The 17,677-nt window shown below is 44.3% G+C and overlaps 1 protein-coding gene across 11 annotated transcripts in view; it reads right to left on the bottom strand.

Annotated features, from left to right (window-relative positions):
- CELF6 (CUGBP Elav-like family member 6) overlaps window positions 1-17,677 on the bottom strand; it is a 139,204-nt gene that overhangs the window by 38,685 nt on the left and 82,842 nt on the right. For all 11 annotated transcript variants that reach the window (XR_005556254.1, XR_005556253.1, XM_039339473.1 and 8 more), the window contains one exon: window positions 4,432-4,480. Coding sequence is in view for 9 of the 11 variants with exons in the window: in XM_039339473.1 (XP_039195407.1) it covers window positions 4,432-4,480 (49 nt within the window). In the remaining 2 variants the exon portion in view is untranslated. The remainder of the gene's footprint in view (window positions 1-4,431; window positions 4,481-17,677) is intronic.

The raw sequence follows: 17,677 nt of genomic DNA, 5'->3' as shown, positions 1-17,677 counted from the left end.
CAAGATTCCTATGGGCCCCCTTCACAAACACACACACAAACTCTCCTTGAAAATCTTTCCAGAAGGCAAGGATTTGGGTTATTGAAGTTCTAGAGCCTTCATTGAGGTTCCTCCACCCTTTGATCTTTCCACACCTGCAGAACTGGCTATTCCAGACAGCCCTTGGGATTCGCTATTACCCCATGAGTTTGATGCTCATGAAATGTCTTCCTGATATTTCTCCAGAAAAAAACCCTGCAGGGTGGCTCATGTCCAAACATTGGCAACCATGGACTGAAAGATGGAGTGGGTTGTCTCCCTAGGAAGGATATTTTTTCCCCCTCCTTCTCTAAAGAACCTAGCCAAAACTACTATCTTGTTCTAGCCATTGATTTTTAATCCCTCACCAATTACATTCTGTAAGTGGGTAATTTATTTCCTTGTTCCCTCTGGGACACCTGGAGCTTTTGCTGGCACTAGCTGAGTTGTGTTTAATAACTACATCTCTTTTGGAATAGATTATTTACCCTGCTCAGGCATCAGAACCTAGGAATAAAAGACCAATCCTTATGTACATTCGGCTGTAGGCAGAACCCTGGGGAATAAGGTGCCGAGACCGAGGAGGCAAGGAGGGAGAAATTTCAGATGAGAAGTCAACCAAGATACACCTTGGATGCAAGCCATTCAAGTAGCAAGAATAGCGGAGAATCTGTGACTCTCCACTTGTTGATCAAAACTACAAGTCCCAGGAGTTTCAACCAGCTCAGCTGTAATTGAACAATGCCCGGAATTGTATTTAGAAAAATCTAGAGCACGGGTGTCCAAAGTTGGCAACTTTTAAGACTTGGGGACTTCAGCTCTCAGAATGGCTGGCTGAGGAATTCTGGGAGTTGAAATCCACATGTCTTAAACTGGTCAACTTTGGACACCCTTGATCTACACGCCAAAAAGTTCCTCATATCTGCAGTCAAAGTCTAGAGAACATGGCTAGGAGATGATTTTCTGCAGAAAGAGGTTGAACCTCAGTCAACAAGAGGAGATGGTTGCAAATAGACCTTGGATGTGTCATTGGGAGGTCTTCTACTTTGGGATTTGGTAACCCCCTTCCTCATTATCAGGCAAACAGAGAGATGTTTGGAAGAGTGGATAGGCTGTGCTAACTCAGCTCCAACCAGCTGCCCCAAATCTTAAATAGCCACCCGTATACTACGCCAATGCAACACAACATCTTAGTTGTAATGTAGTGTGTGAAGGCCAGCACCAGCTAAAGAACTGGCAGCTGTGATTTCACATCATTGCGTGTATATAATGCTACCACTAATAATATCATCAAACAACATCTGTCTTTCAGTCCTTAGGAAAGACTTGCAAGGTGAATAAAAATGCCAAATCCGATTTAAACATCTGGCTGCATGTGTGACCACCTCTCCTCCTCATAATATCAACGATAATCCTTCAACAGATCCCTGCAGAATCAGGGCAAATTTGCATTTCCTTTTGCTAACACTGATTGCTTTGTTCTAATTGAAAATGGAAATGTTCTTACGTTTGGAAGGCTGTTATTTTTGGCAAGGAGGAGAGAATTGTTTCCTCAAATCGAGTGCAAGATAGTGGCATTTATTTAAGTAGACAGCTTAGGGGAGGCATTAATAATTCACCCTCCTCATGATTTGCGATGTTGAGAATTTCCTATCGGTTCTCCAAGACCTGAAGCTTCTGGCAAAACTTCAATCTGGTTGTAAATGCTACGGTATTTGGGATTCCAACTTGTTTTTTTTTTTTTAATTCAAGCACATTCCCCTAGAGGGCGCTAGTCAGCCATGAACAGCAATTCTAAAGCCTTAAGATGTTCTCCCCAGAGAGGGCGGGTGTCACTGTGCGCTAAACCTAGATGTTATGCCCAAAGTATCCTGGCCAAATTACAGCAAACCGAGATGGAATTTGGTTCAGGTGTGCCCAAGGATGCCTAGTTCTTTTTACCGTCAATTCTCCATTCTCATGCAAATATCTATTTGAATATAATGTGGACTTGCAAATATTTCTAGGTATTGATCAAAACAAATAAATGCAACCACCAAATGCTCTTAAGTCAACGGTCAATCTCTCACCATCTTGGATCCGAGGCTAATGTGTAGCTTTGGTGAAATCTTTAAAGCTGCACTTCAAGAAATGGGCGGGGTCAGGAAAAAAAGCTAAATATCGTTTAAATGTAATTAAAATTCAGTGATTCTGAGTGCCTGGTGAGTGGACAGAGTGCCTGGTGAGTGGACTTAGAGTTCAGCTTTTGGGTCCTTAAATGCCTGGAAAGTTGAAAGATCAGATTGTCTGTGCCGCAATAAGAGCTATCGGTCAGTTCTTTTCTACCTCCATTTTTGCTTTTTATTACAATTGCGTCAAAAATGGGGAGAGGAGGCAGCAGACACTGCTCGGGGCTCAACCTGATGGGTTTCAGCAGCACCACTGCACCTGCTGCTCCAAACTAGGTTTTTTTTTTCCTACATAGGTCGGCTTAATTGCTCAAATGCTCACTGCTGCGTAAACCGCAAACTGTGTATCTTGCCTCTAAGGTCAGTGGCCAAGTATCAAAAGTGCCAATTTAAATGTAGCCAGTGGAGAGACTGCTATTACAAAAATGCCACTGGTCAGAACAGAAGCACGGAAGAGCAGTCCAAGCTCCACAAACTCTTGTGTTACAAGAGAGAAGAAGTTGTCCAGTGCCGGACCTGGGCTTTTAAAGGATTTCAAAGTTTGCAGCTAACCTAGGTCTCTGCATCTCTATGAGCTAAACTGTCTCCTCCACTGGACCATCCTTACTCAAACTGCGACGATCGGCCAATTGCAAAGATTTGCAACGTTCCTATTTTACCTAGAATCCTGCAGTCTGAGACTTGAAGGGTCCGCTAAAGTCATTCAGCTCTACTTTCCTACAAGAACTGGCGTCCAAATACAAGCATTCCCTCAAAATAGTCCTCAAGTCCTTCTTCAACACAAACAGCTGAAGGGATCTTTGACATCCTATACCAGTGTTTCCCAATCTTGACAATTTTAAGGCATGTGGACTTCAACTCCCAGAATTCCACAGCCAGCATTGCTGGCTGTGGAATTCTGGGAGTTGAAGTCCACATGCTTTAAAGTTGTCAAGATTGGGAAACACTGTCCTATACCATTTCAGACAACCAGTTGTCTGAAATGGTATAGATAGAGTTCCCTGCCTGAGCAGGGGGTTGGACTAGAAGCCCCACACGATCTCTTCCAACTCTGTTATTCTATTCTTATTCTATTCTCCACCATTTCTCTGTGGGATTTTGCCCTGAGTTGGGTGAACTTCACTATTAGTAGGATCCTTCTGAAATTCTAATGGAATTTGCCTTCTGGGAAAGAAAGGGCCTCATTCATACCAATTCTGTTTTGTTTTTGTTTTTTTTTTAAAGGGAAAAGCAGCTACTTAAAGACAAGATGACTACAGCGGCACAGAATGCAGAACCAAGATCTTAATTTGATTCGAGGGCCTCAGACATGATAATATTAAGAGAATATGGTTCCTCTCGGTCTGCTTCCACATTGTAATAGAACGGAAACCTTGGGAGAAGCGGGGACGAGACGCTGCCTAGGGCAGGGGTCCCCAACCCCTGGTCTGTGGACCGGCACCGGGTTGCAGCATGCCAAAAACCGGTCCGCGCAAACAAGCGAGGCCCCATCCGTGGGATGCAGGCAGTATATGAAACCATGCCCCCTCCGGTCCATGGAAAAACCTCTCTCCATGGAACCGGTCCCTGGTGCTCAAAATGTTGGGGACTTCTGGCCTAGGAAATGATCAAACAAGAGAAGGAAGAGCCCACCGTTGGTTAGCCGTCAGAGAAAGACATTTAGGGTTTGTCCTAATTCGTCGGATGGTTAAAAGTGGTGGCGGGGAAGTTTGTACCTTGAAACGTGTAAGATTCTGATGTATCTCGTAGCCTAGAGCAGATATAGCTCATCTAATTGTGTTTCTTTCCTGAGAAGGATGATGTCAGGCCCAACCCAAGAATGACATAGAACAATCCAGCCAAAGTCTAGTTCTTTATTTGCTCACACCAGGAAGACAGAATCTTGCCAGGCCAAACCTATATTACTCGAACCCAACAGATATACTCTGGGAGATGCTAAGGAGTGGCTAGCCCAACTCTCTTTGTCTGTCTCATATCCAGCTCTGGGCTGGGCTCTTGTCTTGTCCCCCTTTTTGTAATGTGCTCCCTCCTCCTTGGGACACTACCATTTCACTGCGGTCCATCACGCTGTTCTCCCCCTCCATAGGGACCACCCTTCACCCATGAGCTCTAAACCACACCGAGAGCACGTCAACCACATCATCCTCAAAATGATTTAAACCAACGTGGTTGCCTGCACCACCCATTGGAGAAATCAGCTGAGCATACAAAGAATGTTTATTTAAAAAAACACAAAGCCACCTACCTCCCCGGCCTTCGCTATCTGCTGGTTTCACTTGGATTGGACGATTCATCTGCCAAAGGAAACACAGAAAGGATTGGTGAGGTTCTAGGTTTGGATAGAGTCGTTCCATGTTCTAATATGAATCCATCTTTCTGAACTTGGGTGTCCAGATTTAGATAATATCCACAGGCCTCTATGTGTATGTGCCTGTAATAGAGGGTGGAAATTCAGCCTTGTGGCTTCGTTTTTCTGGCAGCACCTTTGTTGAAATTGACTGAGCACCACGATGGAAAAGAAAAAAAAAAAAAGAAAAGAAATAAATCTAGTTTTGTTTGGTAGTTCCATGCTAGGACCCATAGTGACCAGGTAGTGTCACCACAAAAAAGACAAGATAGGTTTTGGATCACTTGGCAAAGATCAACAATAAAATAAATCAGACTGTCATAAAGAAAGAAAACAAGATTCTGAGTTCCAGAAAAGGACCGGTGGAAAAAAGTCAGGTTCATCCAATTTAAGAAAGAAAGATGGCATGCTACATTTTGGGAGGGTCCTAAGAATCTTTGCAACAATCTCAATTGATCCTTTTTCCTCTAAATCCTGCATTAAGGAATTGGCTTTCACACATTTCAGTCTACACAAGCAATTATTCCAGATCTGTACAATTTTAGCTTTTCTATCAAGCTTCACCTATGCAACATAATTTCGGAATGATGGCCCACCGACCTTAATTTTCTCAGTGGAAAGTTACTGTTTGCTACCCGTCTCACAACTAGTATTGTCTCAACAATTGCCAAACCTATTCTCCCCAATGTGAAGTTTTAGACCAGCGTTTCACAATCTTGGCAACTCTAAGCTGTGAAGACTTCAACTCCCAGAATTCCCTAGCCAGCAAGCTGGTTGCAGAACTCTGGGAGTTGAAAACCACCCATTTGAGAGTAGCTAACGCTGAGAAACACTGCTTTGGACCGATCGAGCATTATCATCCTAGATTCAAGAGGAAGCTCTTGAAAGATTGGGAAAGCTTGGAGTTTAGCCAACACAAGACAGGAAAACTCTGAAACAAAATTAGTATGGACAGAAAACAGGCCCAGTGTGTTGACTGTTGCGGGGTTCCCACACCATAATAATATGTGCTCTGTTTGTTTTTAGCTTAGCCTGCCCTATGAACTCAGTCACGGTGGTTTATGAACTGAGCTTCATGGCTTAGGGTGTGATGGAAACCCAAGCATTCAATAAACAACGGTTGAGCAAACTGAGGCTTATCGTAATGACTGTAGCCAGTCTGGAGGTTGTGTGAAAATGCAACCTAGTCCCAAGGCGGGTGGGATAGGTGAGTGAAAAAATGCTTCCTGAAAGATGCTGGTCTAAAGAACTGGCCAGAATGTTGAACTAGAAACCGTCCGCATGTCAACACTTCATGCAAGCATGACTGCTTCTATCTAAGCCACTTCCTAAGGAGGCAGGATTGGAGCGAGCTAAAAAGATAAATGCTACATTTATAGCCTGGAACATCAAGCTAAGAGAGTAACATGAACTGAATACAGAAGCCTCCAGGGTACCACAGTGTTGTTTGCAAAACTGCCTCTGTTGCCGCGGTGAAGGATGCTTTTCCCAGCATCCTTCAACCAGCTGTGTGCAGCTCCTCCCTTGCCTCTCTCCACCACCTGACCACTCTCCTCCTGCCAATCAGACTGGTTAATTGATTTGTGTATTAAGAAACATTGTTGATGGCATTTGATGGCTATTAAAGTCAATTAAAGCTCCTTCGCTTGATTGGGGTGACAGATGAATGGATACTGATGCATCCAGTCCTGCATTCAGCATTTGCGGACAAACAGACAGCCATACGTCTACATACATCCCACACTCCACACCTGACCATCTCAAAGAAACCCACATGGCTGGAATACATTTGTCTCTTGCTGCACTCAGTGCTGGAAGCATTTTTTTGGACCTTGGACTCAGGAACTAGTCAAGAACTAGCTTACTAGTCTCAGAAGACTAGACAGTACAGAACACGTACACCACCTTTCAACAGCCTGACATTCCGTGGATCAGTGTTTCTCAACCTTAGTAGTGTGAAGATGTGAGGACTTCAAGTCTCAGAATTCCTCAGTCAGCATATGATGGACTTCAACTTCCAGAATTGGGAGTGAGGACTTCAACTCCCAGAATGAATTTCAACTCCCCAAATTATGTGGACTTCAACTCCCAAAATTATATGGACTTCAGCTCCCATGCTTGCTGGAAAATTCTGAGAGTTGAAGGCCACACATCTTCAACCTGCGAAGGCTGAGAAACACTGGTGTAGAGAAAGAAAGATGACTTCAGTAGAACTATGCAGGAACTATTGTCTAGGTCAGGGGTAGGCAACCTTGGCTCTTTTATGACTCATGGACTTCAACTCCCAGAATTCCCGAGTCAGCATAGCTGACTCGGGAATTCTGGAAGTTGAAGTCCATGAGTCATAAAAGAGCCAAGGTTGCCTACCCCTGGTCTAGGTAAAAGGGGTTGAAACATTGCTTAAGTCCAGAAGACCCAGATAACATTCAGAAGTGAATCAGGCAGATGCTTCCCTGAGTATAAGAAGTTCAGTGTAATAACACTTGCAAAATTCTGTTTTTATAGCCCATCTCTATAAAAGTAGCTTTAGTCTTGCTATGGTGTTGATTTCCTAATCCAGTCTACCTAGTAGGGCTGACGGTATTTGGGATCAGACAGTCCGATAAAAATACTCTCCTGGGACGATGGAAGCAACTAATATCTAGTAATCAGGACATGCTGAAAGTTGAAGTTGCTTTCTATACTTATTTAATATTTATAGATTTTGCAAATTCCTAACTTACTTCCTGGCATTTCACACAACCAGCTCTCTCCCTTTTGCCTGAGGCTAACAGACCAGCTGGTGAAGGAACACCAGCGACAAGTTAAGTTGCAAACTTCTAAGCTATTCTTTGGCACCACAAGTTTCTGATGCATCTTGGCAAGGGAAGCTACGATTTGGCAGACTAGCTTACATCTCTTGGGAAGAGTCAACTACTCAATAAAGAGTCAATTCCTCTCTTAATGACTGGGATTTGCCAAGCTTAACAAGAAAGACTTTTGTCCAGTTTGGAAAGCAGAACGGTCTGCTGAACCTGGATCTGTCAGGAGGCTGGGAAATGTGGTGTGCAGAATAATCAAGAGTTGGGATGGGCGGTGGAACGCGATGTGTTGTAGAGTTACAAAATAATACCATTGAAATTGGAAGGTGTCTTGGTGTCCTGTTAATCCACCCCCTGCTCAATCCAGATTCCGCTTGTAGCATTCAACTACAGCTTCCCTGACAGATGGTCATCACATTGTTTCATAAGTACCTCTACAAAATTGGCCTCAATTTATTCCCAGCATCTGATCTTCCATAGTGTCAGGAAGTTTCTTCTCTCAGAGACCCTGGCCCTCCACTTTTGGTCACGTCAATTGCTCATCATGACTCTGCAGTGGAAGGGAATATCCTTCTCCACTATGGCAATGTTTCTGATCGTTGAAGACAACCATCAAGTCTTCTCTTCATCACATCAAGTGATAACACAGTTGGAATCCACAAAATTAGTTTATTCATTATAACCTCATTTTCCCCTTCTGGAAAGTTTAAATCATGGGTATAGGAGGGGCCCTTGGTGCTCTCTGAGCTTGCTTGTTTTCTTGCAAGAAAACAAGCAGATATTCTCCTTTGTTGTTATGGGTATATTTATGACTTGGTTGAATGCTCTCCCATTTTTTTTTCACGCCTTGCACATAGCAAACTATGATATCAAAAAAAAAAATCTTCACAATATTTTTTTTTTGCCTTCACCAACTAATTTTCCATTGGTAAGGTCTTAATCCCTGATTATCTGGGTGTTGGTTGCTGGAGAGGATATATTTTGGTCTTGTTTCCTTCTTAATTCCTAAGATAATAAGCAGGGATTAACACCAGACAAACAAACAAGCAGAAAACAATGCCCTAATCAAGGAACTACCAAGAAGAAAACCACACCCCCACCAACACTGGAAGGGCAAGCTGTTGTATATAAACAAGGAGCAAACCCCACACTCACTAATACTGATGGTGTTACCTAGTTAGGTAATGAAACATCTGCATGTAAACAACCAAGTTCAAAGAGGACCAAAAACTGCACAGTTCAGTTCTGAGCTATGTACGTTCTCTAGGAGAACTTAGCAAGAACCTCAGATAACAACTTACATCTGGCTCTGTGTCTTGTCCTCTTTGCACCATGTGAAGTATGAGAGGGAACACAAGAGGTGGCACTTCTGATGATTCATTTCGCCAGAAGCCTACCTGGGGTCCAGCTTTCGCCAGAAGCCTACCTGGGGTCCAGGTTGCTCCACAACCTTTCTTCCTAGAACTATTCTCACACTTTCTTTTTTGTGATCCAAATTGGAAATGACTACAAAGAATCTAAGAAGAGTTGTCTGGACGATACCAAAGTGGCTGTAGGAGATGACAGATCCATTCTGGCCAGCTTGTTCAGATGTCCCTTCAAAGCTTTGGGAGATCCGAGAACAAGGAGCACGAGGACATTCTCCCACGGTTTTTCCTGAACTGATCTTCATTTGGAAACCTATCACTTCTCCACTATCTGGGGCTGGTCCTGACAAGCAGGAACCATCTGGCCTTCTAAGGGACACTTAGCTATAGATTAATACAGGGTTCACCATCCTGACTTTCCTTCAGATATCAGACTTCAACTCCCAGAATTCCCTAATGAGCAGAACCATTGCTGAGAACTCTGGGAATTAAAGGCTATACACCTGGAGGTTACAAGGATGGGAGGCCGGATTTCAAGATGTCTATGGAGATTCTCAACCATCCAGGTCATGGTTGTCCCAAAGGTGCTTTCCCCAAAAAAGGCAACTGAACTTTCTTGGTTTTTATTTTCCCTGGAGGAACTGAAGAAGCTTCCTGGATGAGAAGTGAAACGTTGTCAAGGAGAAAAACCAAGAAAATCCAGTTGTCTTTTGGAAAAAGCACCTTTGATCCTTCTTCTCCTTCCTGGTCAACATGCATGAGGAGGGACAAGCCACCCACAAGCCACCCCTGCCAGTCAAGAAAGTTTGCCATGAACTTCTTCTTGTCCGCCAGAGACCAATGACACATATTTCCCTTCAATTACCCCTGGTTCATAAAGCTAATGCTTGTTCCAAGCGGCGGGCCGTATCTATCATCCCTCAGGCTGCCTCCTCACTACATTAGTTTTATGGGCCTGCGCCCTTGATGGGCACGGCTGAATCCTGCCAGCGATAAGACTAACAAATTAGTCAAACTGACACCGAGGGGAATTTTTACGCAGACCAGGATCCAGTTTGTCTCCACCAGCTCTGCTTCTTTGTCTAGGGAGCCACTCGTGGGGCCAAAGGCAAGCCCAAACCCAGTTGCACCAACCTTCCTTCAAAAAGAGCACCCGTCCTTTTCACCTGCATGTCCTTCCCCAGGTGAGAGGACCGCTGCTATTGAGTTATTTATTGAACAGATTTATATGGCTGCCTGGCTCACACACTGGTGGTGTCTCCGGGCGGCTTTCCATTTTTTTTTTTTTTTTTAAAAAGACCACAGCATATAAACCCCTGATCTCCCTGTCCAGATCCAATGGACAAGGGCTGTCTAAGAAGCAGAAGATAACAAGGACTTGATGACATCTATATTTCCAGCTGGAAGCATCCAAAACATCAGTTTACAAACAGTGTTTCTCCAACCTCAGCATCACGGATGGGCTTCAACTCCCAGGGTTCCCCAGCCAGCATGACTCTAACTATTTCTATATTGCTGAGGTTGAGGAATCCTGGTCTAGAAACAGCTGCAAAAGGATCCAAGACAGAAAAGGAAGAACAAAAGAGTTGTCACGGACACACACACATACAGAGAGAGAGAGAGAGAGAGAGAGAGAGAGAGAGAGAGAGAGAGAGAGAGAGAGAGAGAGAGAGAGAAAGTCAGTTGCTTTTGCTTGTCCCATGTTCCGACAACAATGAAATCAATCGCTAAAATTAGGAATTTCAGGAAGAATGCAGAGCTAAATAGCTTATTTGGTTTTGCCAGAACTATGCCAGAATTGGTTAAAATATCCAGGGTCTGGAGAATCTGTGTGTGTTTATGTGCTCGATGTTATACTATCAATTTAGGACATCATTCATACGATTATGAATCTGTGTTAGTCGTCGTTATGGTTGTTAGTCGCATGTTCATAGTTTTTGATGAATTTGTATTTATTGTAATGCAGAATAGGCATTATTTTATGCCCTAACCAGCTTAGGAGTCATATGATCGGAGCAGCATTTGTAGCATAAATATGCGTGTACACACAAACACACACGGGTAGCCACATTCCGTGCCAACATTTGGGCAACTACACTTCTGTTTTCCTCCATGTCTATTTCTTTCTTTTAAAATATATGAAAAACAAAAGACTTGTTTTTTAAATAAATAAATCCGTGCACGGAGAATAGCTTGCATTAAACAAGGTATTGTCTTTTATAACTTATTACATGTTTAAGTTATTTTTTTTGGGGGGCGCGATGGCTCATTGGTTAAAACACATGAGCTGCCTATGTATTTGAAGCGCTCAGATACAACCCAGACACACACAGAGACACACAAACCGAAGAGATTTTTCCTCTGGGAATCTGCCCACCCCTTCTCTGGAATCTTCCCTTGTTTCTTCAAGTGGAGATGAAGCTAATGGTTAATCAGGAATAATGATTTCTCCCAGTGTTTGTTTCTCTAGTTCTGGTGTTCCCAAGGGATGTTTCCTAAATCCTGTTGACAGAGATTACATGGGCAGCAGGAGACAGTCTCTGAGGAGACAAGGCAGCCTGCAGTTAGCCCGTTAACAATGCAAGACGGCACGTGAAACCACGGGGAAGATCCAGGTGCACCAAGTCAGCAGGGAGCACGATGGCTAGCCCAGTTACTCCTGCAGCAAAGCTCAGTTGTTCCCGTTGATCAATCCGTTTGTGCCAGTCATCCCCAGCCTGGCAGCTTTGGGCTGTGGAATTCTGGGAGTTGAAGTATGGATGTCTTAACACGGCTGAGGTTGAGAAACACTGCCCTCAAGGCCACGCACCCTAGTGTGGCCAATATCCAGGGGCACTAGCTTGGGAAAAGCTGTCCTAGATTCTCCTTTGTGTTGAGCCTCACAGCATAAGGAAATGAGGATGAGGATGAGGATGGATGGATGGGTGATGATGATTGATGGTATCCATCCCATCGTGTCTGACTCTTGTGTGATTCTACGGGCCAGGTGTCTCCACATCTTCCGATCATGCGCCACTTAATATAAGGACACGTGCCCTAAATCAGTTCCTCCTAGATGTCTTGGGCTCTACCGTCCCTAACCCCAGCTAGCTTGCCCAGTGAGGATGAGGATGATGGGGTTTGTAACCCACCACAACTGAAGGAGGAGAGAGGACTAGTTTGGATGACCTGTGGGTTCCTTCTTGAACTTAGAGGACCAGCTTTAGGCTCTGGGGAGAAGTTGCTAGAGTGACCTTTCTTATTGATTGCATGCTGTTGGGGAATTGGGGGAAACACTCCTGGAGTAGGCTAAGGAGGGGGAGAGAGACTTGTTTATGGGGTTTACTCTGAACCATAACAAACAACAAAGCAGAAGCAGATATAAAATAGCAACTCTGGGGAAATGCAAAGTGGAGGATCAGAAGGGGGAGATAATTACTTTCTGCAAATCCCAAGAGTGATCTGGGATGAGCTGCCGTTGTGAGTATATTGTTCTTAGTTCACTTCAGGAATTCTGACACCAAACTCTCCATCTGGCCGGTAGATTGAAAACTTGTCCCAGATCTCTGTAATATCATTTGTGCTATTGTTTTAACAGTAGTAGCAGAAGTTGTAGAAGCAGTAGTAATCCCATTCATTGCTACTATAGGTCTATCAGCATTGACCAAGAAGTTTCTGCCCAAAATTAATAACATTGAATTAAAAGAATCCTCCCTTTTTACAACCCTGTAAATCCCCTCATTCGGGGTAGATTTGGGGCAATTGGATGGAGCTGAGAGTTTACTGGCTGGATGCCCTTCCTGATGCCTACGCAGAGTTCACAGCAGTTATTTTTTTCTTTGCGCCCTAGGAGAGAAATATCTGCCGCTACCTAGGATTGAATTCTCAGCTTTCCAAGTGGGAGGCCACTAGGCCACCACGCTGCTCTTATAACACAATGTTATTGTGTTATTAAAACACTGAATTAAGTAAAAAAAAAACCATTGCCACTTGGCATTTGGTTTGTAGCCAGAGACAATCAAGTGGCTGGGTCTCTGAAATTCTCTAGAAGTATCACCTTTTCGTTGCCAGAAAGCCCAATGTGCCTCTATCTCCCCAACGTCGTAAAAACAGCAGAGTGCTTTTGTAACACTTGGAAGACTGATCGGTCCAGCGCCATAGAAGCTTTCCATGGTTTACTGAAGCCCACTTTACTGAAGCCCACTTCCCATCTTCTCTTTTTTTTCTATCTCCTTTTTATTTTGCTTTTTTCTACCTTTTCTACATTTTTTCTAAAATATTTCTTAGATGTAAAATCTTTTTAAGGAAGTAACTGCATAAGTTAGAAAGCTTTTTTTAATTTTTTTTTATTTTAAATTATTATGACCTTACAGACGAACGAATGAGTATGAGGGGATTTGGCCTTTCACTTAGTACAGTTACACTAGAGTAAGCAATGCTGTCGCCTCTGGGTGACAGTGCTACCCTTACAGTAGCATGTGGATGTTTTCCGCCCTTCAGAAATCGTGGATGGGAGGGGGCGTCTGTTCTGAATTTCTTGCAGTTGCCCCTCTCGCCATGCAGAGCCCTGCGTGAAATTAGATAAATTGCTCTCAAATGAGTGAGCCCAGTGTGACATATTCTCCAAGGCAGATAAGATGAGTCTTTCCTCTCTCTGTGTGCCTCAAGTCGTGGAAATGCAACAGTCAACATGAGGCAGGATAAGATTTTGAAATAACACCACAACAGTGGAACAGGTAACAATAAATATCACTACATCTTGTACACCTCTTTTCTGAACACAAGGATGGAGGGGGAGAATCCTAAACAAACCAGTTGACCCTTTGGGCTGTCTGGGGTGCCTGTATCTCCTTTCAGAGTCCTCTCTGGAGCTCTCTTGGCCGAAAATCATTAGAAAAACACTACCTTGCAGAGGCGTAATTTCCCATTGGTAATCAGGCAAAAAGCTACGTGAGAGGTACATAATGTTTGGATAGGCTTAGCAGACTTTTAAAAAGCTGCCCAGAGGGTTCAAATCCTGATACACACCACCATTTAACCTTGCTTTCTCACAATAATATCTTCAGGTCATGGCCTTATGAACAACCCTTGGGAAGGAAGGAAGGAAGGAAGGAAGGAAGGAAGGAAGGAAGGAAGGAAGGAAGGAAGGAGGAGGAGGGAGGGAGGAAAGAAGGAAGGAAAAAGAAAAAAGGGAGAGAGGAAAAAAGGAAGGAAAAGAAAAAAGGAAGGAAAAAGACAAAGGGAAGGAAGGATAGAGGAGGAAGGAAGGAAGGAAAGGAGGGAGGAAGGAAAGAAGGAAATAAAGAAGGGAGGGAGGGAGGAAGGAAGGAAAGAAGGAAGGAAAGAAGGAAGGAAGGAAGGAAGGAAAGAAAGGAGGGAGGGAGGGAGGAAGGAAGGAAGGAAGGAAGGAAGGAGAGGAAAAAGGAAGGAAGGAAGGAAGGGAGGGAGGGAGGAAGGAAAGAAGGAAATAAAGAAGGGAGGGAGGGAGGAAGGAAGGAAAGAAGGAAGGGAAGAAGGAAGGAAGGAAGGAAAGAAAGGAGGGAGGGAGGGAGGAAGGAAGGAAGGAAGGAAGGAAGGAGAGGAAAAAGGAAGGAAGGAAGGGAGGGAGGGAGGGAGGGAGGAGGTTTTCCAATCACGGGGGGGGGGGAATAAGGAAAGAGGACACTCTAAAAATTGACCTTCCTCCATGCCAGAAGGATGGCCGTCCTTTAGGCACATCCATTTTTTCACATGAAAAGGACGATGCGCTACAAAGGTTACGAAGGGCCCTGAGCAAAACCACAAAATCAGAGAACAAGCACACCCGCCACGGCTAGCAGAAAGCAGTCTTGTGCCAATCATCTCCCGAGACCCCAGGATCTCGTGACTTTGAGATGAATGGCCCCAATGTATTTCGCCAGAAAGGAACGGCTGCTGTCTGTGTGAAGTGTGCATCGTGCCTTGTCAAACCATTCTTCATTTTTTCAGCCTTGGTCAAGTTTTTCCTCTATAATGGCTTTGTTTTCTTAGTTCAGGGGGAGAATAGTTTGCTTTGCCCCCCCCCCTCTCTCTCACACACACATACACACACATATACTGGCAGGTTTAGTTCATCTTTCTCCTCTAACAGTATTGTCATGAGGCTTGACCCAATGGTTGCCAAAGGGAATTAAACACACACACACACACACACGCACACACACACACACACACACAAATACAGGTAGTCCTTGACTTACGACCACAACTGAGTCCAAAATTTCTGTCGCTAAGTGAGCCGGTTGCGAGTTTTATCCCATTTTACCACCTTTCTTGTAACCGTTGTTAAGTGAGTTGCTGCAGTTGTTAAGTCAGTAAAATGGTCGTTAAGTGAATCCGGCTTCCCCATGAACTCTGCTTGTCAGAAGGTCACAAAAGGGGTCACGTGACCCCTGGGGGACGCTGCAGCTGTCATAAATGTGAGTCAATTGCCCAGCGTCTGAATTTTGATCACGTGATCACAGGGATGCTGCAATGGTCGTAACTGTGAAAATGGTCATAAGTCACTTTTTTAATACCGTTGTAACTCCGAACGGTCACTACCTGATCTGCTGTAAGCGGAGGACTACCTATAGAGTAACCATCACTTTTATCTAACCAATCCTAGTAGCATCCAGTTCAGTAAATGATAATATTTTGAGCTTAAACCGCCAGGCCCAGTAGGCCAAAAGGCAAGAGATTAGAAATGGCTGCCGAATGTTATTGAAAAACATCAAGATGGCGGCTGCTGTGGTGTGAGTCACTCTCCATCTTGGCCAGCGTCGATAGGAAAAGACTCAAAATGGAGGCATAGAATCAAAACCACGTGAAGTATTAGTACCGCTTTATAAAACCGTAGCAAGACCACATCATCCGGTTTTGGTCGCCACATAACAAAAAAGAGGTTGAGACTTTGGAAAAGTGCAGAGAAGAGCCACTAAGATGATTAAAGGCCTGGAGACGAAAACATACGAAGAACGGTTGCAAGAATTGGGTATGGCCAGTCTAGAGAAAAGAAGGACTAGGGGGGACACGATAGCGGTCTTCCAGTATTGGGGGGGCTGCCACAAAGAAGAGGAGGGGGTCAAGTTATTTCCCAAAGCACCTGAAGGCAGGACGAGAAACAATGGATGGAAACAATGGAGAGAAGCAAGCTGTAATTAAGGAGAAACTTCCTAACACAACAATTAACCAGTGGAACAACCTGCCTCCAGAAGTTGTGGGTGCTTCAACACTGGAGGTTTTTAAGAAGAGACTAGACAGCCATTTGTCTGAAATGATATAGGGTCTCTTGCTTGAGCAGGGGGTTGGACTAGAAGACCTCCAAGGTCCCTTCCAGCTCTGATCTCAGTTGAAAAGAATCTCCAAACAACTGGAGGGCATTTGGTCATCTATTCATTTCATTCGCCTGTTCATTTATTCTTCCCATCAATTTTCAGCATAGACACTTTGTGATTTCAGCAACAAATAAACTCCCTCTCTTTCCCTTGTTGTTGTTGTTGTTGTTGTTGTTGTTATTATTACTGTTATTATTTTTTAAAAAGCCAATTTAAGAGACCTGGAACCATGAAAGGTCTTATTTACAAGCTTGATCCTTAATTATACCTGTCCGTTTTGTCCAAGTTTACCTGGACAAGCATAATGGGAGGTTTTTTGTTTTGGCTCAGCAACGTGTGTGAACCAATATCCTGCTTTGCAAACTCTGCTCGTGCCAAGTGGCTTGGATGGGTTATTATTAGCCAATGATGACTTATTCAATAACCACTCCTAAATAAACTTTGTCTTTGCAGGATACAGGAATTCAGAATAACAGTTGGAAGGGACCATGGATGTCTTCTAGTCCAACCCCCAGCTCAGGCAGGAAACCTATACGATATCTCAGGGGCTGCCCCAAAGAAGAGGGAGTCAAGCTATTTTCCAAAGCGCCTGAAGGCAGGACAAGAAGCAATGGATGGAAACTAATCAAGGAGAGAAGCAACCTAGAGCTAAGGAGAAATTTCCTGACAGCTAGAACAATGGAAGTTTTTAAGAGGAGATTGGACAACAATTTGTCTGAAATGAGTGTTGCCATGGGTTTCCTGCCTGAGTAGGGGGTTGGACTAGAAGACCTCCAAAATCCCTTCCAATTCCATTTCAGACAAATGGTTGTCCAATCTCTTCTTAAAAACGTCCAGTGTTGGAGCATTCACAACTTCTGGAGGCAGGTTGTTCCACTGATGAATTGTTCTCACTGTCAGGAAAATTCTCCTTAGTTCTAGGTTGCTTCTCTCCTTGATCGGTTTCCATCCGTTGCTTCTTGTCCTGCCTTTCATTCATTTTAGATGGGTTTCTTGGTCCTTTGAGGAGAACCCAGGATTCAAAGAAGAACAAACTGAGGTTTTCTCTTCCAAAACTTGAGAACTTTACTCCAGTGATGTAATGCTGAAAGGCACATCACTGAAGACCCAGTAAACAAATTAGCCATGTCTCCATGGAAAGGGATATTTGCTGCATGGCATTATTGCATTATTCACATCCGGCAGGACTTGTCTGTGTCTTGCTTTGCAGAACATGCACCAAGGAGAAGCGCCTCCCTCACCTTCTCTTGCCCCTGTCAACCCTTCGTGCTTTGTCACCTTGTTTTCCTTTCCCCCCCATTCCCCCCCCCCCGTTGGATCCGCCCTCCCCATCCTACAAACACTACCATTATATCTGTCACTCAGGCAACAGCCAGCGCTTCCCCAAGTGTCGCTGTGGAGATGTGTCATGTGCTTGATAAGAGTAACCATGGCAACTGAGGGAGGCGGACACAGATGAACAATTCACTCTGCCAGCTGATCGTAGTTTGGGGGAGGTTGATGGAAAGAGTTGAGGCAAGCAAGGGCGGTCTCCGAAGAGCCTGCTCGGAATGTGGTGGGAAGGCCGGGAGGTGTGGAAACAGCACCCAACGTAGGCCAATTCCCTTTGCCTGCATGTGCCTACAAAGGTACCCAGAGCGAGGAGGCAACATCCCTCCCTTAG

This window comes from Crotalus tigris, unplaced genomic scaffold (assembly GCF_016545835.1).
Source record: "Crotalus tigris isolate CLP2741 ecotype Arizona unplaced genomic scaffold, ASM1654583v1 scf7180000017735.2152567, whole genome shotgun sequence".
NCBI classification, from domain to species: Eukaryota; Metazoa; Chordata; class Lepidosauria; order Squamata; family Viperidae; genus Crotalus; species Crotalus tigris.
Note: the sequence above shows the minus strand (reverse complement) of the source record. Positions and strands in the feature narration are given on the sequence as shown.